Source organism: Bos grunniens, chromosome 22, assembly GCF_055505025.1.
Source record: "Bos grunniens cultivar Pamir isolate PY7600 chromosome 22, Bosgru_T2T1.0, whole genome shotgun sequence".
Taxonomy (NCBI): Eukaryota; Metazoa; Chordata; class Mammalia; order Artiodactyla; family Bovidae; genus Bos; species Bos grunniens.
Window position 1 is genome coordinate 36392599 of NC_141186.1, and position 7201 is coordinate 36399799.

Below are 7201 nucleotides of genomic sequence, written 5' to 3' on the forward strand. Positions count from 1 at the left end.
AGTTTCTATAGAAACTGTGATTGAATGGTCCCCATATACATTGGTCCCCTTTATTAGGGATTTATCTGTTATTACCCTCTTTTCTGAAAGTCATTTGGCACAATTCCCAGTTGCGTTTTGGAGTTGATGAGATCCTTAATTCAGGTGCAGGTCAAGGAGAACGAGAACTCCTTTGAAGGACAGTCTTCCCAGGTGTTGGACATCCATACAGGTGCAAAATATGAGGGGCCCCTGGTGGGGGAGGGGTGGGTATCTGATGAGGCCCCTTTAGACATGCCCAACCACAGGGGAAGTATTTTGACAACATTACGATGCCACAACTGTGCACTGTACTAAACCTTGACTGTAGGTGTACCGATGCCACTGAAACTGTGTAACAATGTCTCCCTTTTCTGTCTTCCCTATGCTTCTGTTGGATGTGATCTTTCATTTGCGAGTCATCATCAGTAACCTGTGTACCTTCTCAAAACCTATGTCTGTTGCACTGAGGATGAAAATCCAACACTAACCAATGTTCTTTGGGCTAAAAATAAAGATCATTTCAATACACCATTTTTTTTTTTTTTTTTTTCCAAAAAGGGTTGAATGTGCCAGGGTTGTGCTACTGTAACGTCTCCATATGTCATTGGGACTAAATTTCTCTAATTCTATTGATTAGAGTCACAAATGGGTTATAATATGTTAAGTTCCAATATTTTTCTGACTTGATTGGAACCTGCTTCTCTGTGAGGCTATTTTTGTAATGAGTTTTTTGTACTTAATTTAACTGCCGCGGTCTTGGGGGCGGGGAGGGGGAGGGAGGGAACTTTGTTTTTCTGTTGTTTATTGTTAATGCTCTCCTATGCCAGCCTGTCATTGTTCCAGTTGTTTGAAAAAGAAAGAAAGTAAAAGAAAAAAAGGATGCATCCATTGTCTGGGTTCTCTCACCTTATCTGGCTGTCTGAAAACGTCACTGTTCTGATTTTGGTCTCTGCAGCCTTATTTGAGTGTTGCCTTAGACTGTCTGACTGGACAAATAAACTCTCTTTACCCTATGTTAACAAATGCAGATTTTTTTTCTTTCCTCTTTGTTATAGGGAATCTAAATGTTCAACTTTTTCTCTTTCTCTCTTTCTCTCTCTTCTCTGACTGTTCTTGGTGCTGGGCCCTCCCTTCTACAGCGATGATACCTCCTAATATCGCTGCATGTATGAGAAATGAAAAGCTCGGGGAGGCTTGCTTCTACCTTATGGGCCATAATCAAACTACGGTTTGTAGCTCAATCAATACTAGGTGTTTCTGTGCTGTGGCCTAATTTCCTCATTGCTTCTGCTTTAGCTCTGTTTTGATATGTTTGGCAATTCATTCTGAGCACCCTGCGTTCTTTGAATTGTAAGTACACCACTGACTCTGTGGAAGCCTTACTCTCCCTTCTCTTAAATATAGGTGTAGGAAACCCCAAGGTTAGATTTAGGATGGTCACTGAAGCCCCTTCCCTCACCTAGATCTTAAAATGACTTCATAAGCTTCTGTGTGTGTTATTTCTAGACACCTCCCCAGCCATTCCAAAACAACAAATCTCAGATCGCAAAGCTCTCACCTCAAGAGATAAGACTCTGCTAAAACAGGAAGATGAGATTTCCTACTTAGTTATCTCTTGTCGAATGACAGTCCAGGGGCCAAATCTATCCACAGCCTGTTTTTGAATTGATAAGTAAAGTTTTATTGGCACAAAACCATGGCCATTTCTTGAATGTGTTGTCTATGGCTGCGTTTGCCATATAGTGGCAGATGAACAGTTGTGACAAAGTATGTGGCATGCAAAAACCATAAATATTTTACTCTTTGGCCCTTTACAGAAAAAAGTTTACTGATTCCTGCTTTAGGCTATGTTCCTGTTTTTGTTAAAACTCACCCTAGGTTTTGGGAGATCATTCGTGAAAGATTAATTGCCTAATGTTGACCTTGTTGACTCATTAAAGATCCTTAAAGAGCACCAATGATTTCTTAGTCTCTGTGACTGTGGCCCTGGTTTGTCCTCTATGATACAGCACATCATGTCTGGTGCTGAGCCTGGAATGGGATAGTATGTATGACTTACTGGGTTTAGGTATGACAAAGCTTTGAAAAGAACTCTCCTAAATCCAGGATGCTATTTAATGTTTTTGCAGTGTCATTTCAGATAGTTTAACAATAAAAACAGGAGCCTTTATAGGGCTCCCCTGCTTTTTAATCTACAGATGTCTTAAGGTTATAAAAAGTCACCCAGTGAATCCACACCTTAGATGTAATTCTGGCTGCTTTTATAGCATCAAGAAGAGTGCTTCTGTGCAAACGCCATGTAATGTCAAATGTGCACTTGACAACCTCTCTTCCACTTCCTTTTATCTGTCCAATGACTCCACAGTTTAAAAACAGCTCCTTAAACATATGCAAAAATAAAGAAAATAGTTGCACAGCACTCACACAGGTAGAGAGATGTTTAATGGACCCTCCCATAATGTCACGTTTGCCTGTCGTCAACATCTGGCTGTGTTGCCTCTGTCATCACCAGCCTGGATGTTTTTTTTTTTAATGAAAGTATACTTTGCTTACAGTAACATTCATAAAGCCTGAGGGTCCAGAGCAGTGAATTTCTACCTCTCTATGAACCCATTTAATCCCTACTCAGATCAAAACATAGATTCTTTCCATTCCCTTACAAAGTTCCCTCATGCCCCTCTAGTTCAACAGCCCAGATTTTTGTAAGCAAATTAAAACAATCTTTAAACAAAGGAATATTTTCTGTCATGGAGTAGGGGGAGATGTCAGGGAGGAAGGGTGATGGCTGGGGGAAAAAGAAAGGGAGATACTAAGGGGGAGGGCCATTTTGATACTTCTAGACAGATTACTTGGGTTATACCTTTAAAGACTAAACTCATGACTGATGTTACAAGTTGAATGATCTATATGAGTATAAAGATAGTAGGCTAGATACCAAAAGCCACAAGTACCAGTTTTTAACCATGGCTAGTTGCAATTATACTTAAATTAACTCAGAGTCAGTTTGGCTTTGATTCTGACTGCTTTTAACAGTTGTTTGTTTGTTGTGACTAATGGGGTCTCAAGAGGGCGGGTGGGGACAGGAGCCAAGGTCCTTGATACCAAACTGTTGCTCTCGTTTCTCTTCCTGGCAGACCCCGGCAGCGACGGGAACGGCCCCCCCACCGGTCCACAAGGTGTTCCGGAAATGAGGGCTGGGCCCCCGGACCGCCGACAGCATCCATCATTGGAGTCCAGCTACCCACCCGATCTTCACAAATCATCACCACATGGGGAAAAGCGGGCACACGTGAGAGATCCCAAAGGCAGCAGAGAGTATAGCAGACAACCCAATGAACATCACACGTGGAACGGAACTTCTAGAAAACCCGACAGTGGGGCTTGCCGACCCAAGGACCGGGCACCCGAGGGACGAAGAGACGCCCAACCCGAGCGGATGGTGACCAATGGCCCCAAGAGGAGGTCTCCGGAGAAGCGGAGGGAAGGCACACGCAGCGCTGACAACACTTTGGAGAGAAGGGAGAAGCAGGAGAAGAGGAAGGAGGTTTCCCCGGAGAGGAGGCGAGAGCGGTCCCCGACCCGCCGGAGGGACGGCTCTCCAGGCCGGCGGCGGCGGTCTCTGGAGAGACTCTTGGATCAGAGAAGATCGCCCGAGCGCAAGAGAGGAAGCTCGCCCGAAAGGAGAGCCAAATCCACCGACCGGAGGCGGACCAAGTCCCCCGAGCGGAGGAGAGAGCGGTCCCTGGAGAAAAGGAACAAAGAGGACAGAGGCAGCCACCGGGAGAGGGACGAGACGAGTCTAAGACAGGACACCGGCCGGAGTTCCAGACATCCCCCGGAGCAGCGGAGAAGACCTTACAAAGAATGCAGCACCGACCTCAGTATCTGAGAGCCTGCGTCACATTTCCAGCCTTTACCATGTCAAAGGTTCGAAGAGGAAGCTCACAAACCTGAAATCATTTAGTTTCTTACCTAATGAAGCATCTGACGTCAGCTTGATGATCCTCTGACTAGCGACATTTGATGCATTTGAAATCTTATAAGAAAAAAATATATATATGAAAAGTGTTGTGCCTGATGTATCATATTAAAGAAAGTATTTTTAAATGCATACTTTTTTGGGAAATTATTTGCTAAATGCTTCCCCAAAGGGATATAAATTTTGTTTCTACATAAACTGTAGAATTGTTAAGAATTGTTCCCTTTGGGGGTGGGGGTGATCTTTTTCTCTCCTGGTTAATTGCGGCTGTTGATCATTTTCTCTAAGTAAGGAAAATTATTGATCAAATTTAATTAATTTGATGGAGACTGTTATGTACTGATGTAGTGCTGTAGTGTAGTTAGGAGTTTGGTTGTTGTTGTTTTTTGATAAAAGCAAAAAGGCAAAAGTTATATTTGTAAAAGCTGAGGACTCTGGAATAAATGAGGATTACTGATGATCCTAAAGTTAAGCAAACTGTATGAAGAGACTACTGTTGCAAATGAAGGATATTTATAGCTAAAGGACACAGCACAAAGCACAAAGAAATGTTATGTTCTCAAGTTATTCTCCATTCAGAAAACAGTTTGTACTCTCCCTGGCTATAGAAAGGTGCAGAGAGGAGAAGGTTGGTCGCCATTACCTAAACGCAGCCCAAGCACAGATGGTCAGGTTCGTTAGCATCACCAACACTGAATGAGAATCTCATTAAGGCAGTGCCATGAAAGTTTTGCTCACCTACTAGAAGGAACGCACAGCAAACACCTTTGGCGTTGTCTTGCCTGATTTGAGACTGAATAGTAAATGGCATGGGAGACAATGTGCTGGTGTGAGGAGCCCGAAGAATCACTAGTACAGAAAGTTTCCCCTTTTTATCATGAGCCTGTGGTTGCCCTTTGCCAAACTGGGGAGGAGGGAGTAAGCCTTGGTAGAAGGAACTTCTCTATTGATATTTAAAGACATGAGGGTTGGGCATGCTCATTCTTAGAAATGCCAGTTTTCTTTGGAACCATAATAAAAATCTCCAAAATGGTTGAAAGAGAAGGATTCAATCTCATTGGTTCTAGATCTGGTTGACAAACATCTGCACTTATGACCCTGTCCTTTTAATCTTTGGACAGAACAAAGTATAGAAATTTTTCCTTTATAGAAGACATTCTTTTGCTATCTCACAGGAGGTTGGTTGGGTCGGCTGTAGCCCCGGGTTGTGGTTGAAATGAATTACTGCCTAGCTGAGCCAAAACCTTTGCTTGTACCTGTTGGACCACAACAAATCGCTGCTTATGATGCATTGCGTATTTCCGTAGTACTGTTTTGCATTTTCCATACAGACACAAAACTTTGCAAGTCAATCACTGTTGTTCTCATGGTACTGTTTAAAAAAAAAAAAAAAGGATAAAGAAAAAAAATGGAGAAAACCAGCCAATTATCTTGTGTACAGAGTTAAAAATTGTAATTAATAGAGCCTGTTTTAAAAACAAACAACTGTTGCCTTTTTTTCTTGTATAAAAGAGAATTTATGACAAAAAAATTAGCTGTGAGGAATGTGACATGTGTTTATATTTCTGAATATGGAACAAATTGATTCATTGGGATATATTTTACTGTAAACTAAATCAGGTATGTAAAGCTGTTTTAAAAATGGGAGACTATATAAGTAATTCTCTAAAGCTTTAGTTGGTTTGAATATCATCATTTCCTCCATGGTGAGCCTGCTTGTGAATTATTAAGCACTTGTTTGCATTTCTGTTCTTCATTCATTTCTTGCGGTGTGCTGTGGACTTAATGCTCTTTCTGTATTGATGAAAAGCAGTATGTGGGCCAATCTTTTTATAAAACACTATGCATATATAAATATTACATTGTTCATAGCTTTATTTGACTTATGGGTTTATACAACATTACAATGAGTAGCTGTCCTTCTGTGGATATGCACAAACCAAGTTCATTTCCTGGAACAGACACAATGTACATTCTATAGCTAAAAAAGAGGAAAAAGTCTGAGACTGCTATTTTTATCTTCAGAGTTTTCCATACAGAGCATACATTGAGCTACAGTAGTATGGTGAGGGAGAACGCAACTGAATAATGATGTTCTTTTTTCATCAATTTCCTAAGAGCCAACTGGGGATTTTATTCCTAAGGCTCCACTGCTAGGAATTCTCTCACTCATTCTAGCCAAATCCGTGATATTAAATGATCGATGCTCTCAATTGTGGTCCAGAGTTTTAAATAAATGAAATCAAGAGGTGGATTTTTGGAGTGGATCGTGACGTTAACATCTCAGTGTCTCTCTTGTTGTCAGAGATGTTTGACATGTTAAAATCTATGTGCTGCCCACCTGGGCTTGGCTTTATCCGTGAAGACTTAGTGTGGCAGTGTCATCTGAGTTTCATACTTTGAAAATACCGTACTTTACAGGGACTGTACATTAACCAGAAAGATAAGAGTTTTTCTCTGAACTACTGTAACCTTAAATTGGAGACTGATTCTTTTGAGCCTACTTTCCCTAGTTCCCCACTTCATGTAAATGTCTTGATGAGAGATGATATGAATGAGTATTTTGTATGATTAAATCAAACCCTTTAGGAACTCCCCTCCCACCCATGAGACAGTTGATGCTGGAAAGAATGTTGTGGGGAGGACTTAACACCCTACTTGTATTTTTTAAGTTTCTTTTGTGAAAGATTTTTTAATGCATTTTTACTGTAAAAATACATGGAAATGTATGCATTCCATAACCACGATTGCTTCTGGATTGATATCTTTCTTGTCTCTGTGTTGTCTCAAATATATCAGGGTCACGTAACCAAGTAAGAGTGTCTGGCTCCTAATGCAATGAACTATCGTAACATTCTGTTGAAAGGGAAGAGATGATGGTCTTTCAGTAGTATGGTGCCTTGCTACTCAGAATCCAGTCTGTAGACCAACTGCCATCTCGTCACTGGAGAGCATATTAGAAATGCAAAGTTCAAACCCCACTCTTGACCTACTGAGTCAGAATGTGCCTTTAGCAAGACCCCCATCTAATATGAATGCACATGAAAGTCTGAGCTGCATGGTATTGCACAGAACCCTGGTGATAAAGCACAACCTGCTAAGCCAAGAACTTCATTGCCTCCTGACTGTGTAATATTGGGCCAGTTCCTTAACTTCTTTTAAAGAATCAGTTTCCTCATCTTTGAAGGGGCAGATGTCATA

General features: G+C 41.4%; 1 protein-coding gene across 46 annotated transcripts in view; it reads left to right on the plus strand.

Annotated features, from left to right (window-relative positions):
- The window catches only part of MAGI1 (membrane associated guanylate kinase, WW and PDZ domain containing 1), a 645902-nt gene extending 639157 nt beyond the window's left edge, over nucleotides 1-6745 (plus strand). For 39 of the 46 annotated variants that reach the window (XM_086366969.1, XM_086366972.1, XM_086366974.1 and 36 more), the window contains one exon: nucleotides 3156-6745. In XM_086366969.1, coding sequence (XP_086223095.1) covers nucleotides 3156-3910 — 755 coding nt within the window. In that variant the 3' untranslated portion in view covers nucleotides 3911-6745. Of the gene's footprint in view, nucleotides 1-1160; nucleotides 1250-3155 lie in introns of all 46 variants that reach the window. The other 7 variants (XM_086366992.1, XM_086367005.1, XM_086367010.1 and 4 more) reach the window with 2 other exon arrangements.
- Nucleotides 6746-7201: the final 456 nt, after the last annotated feature.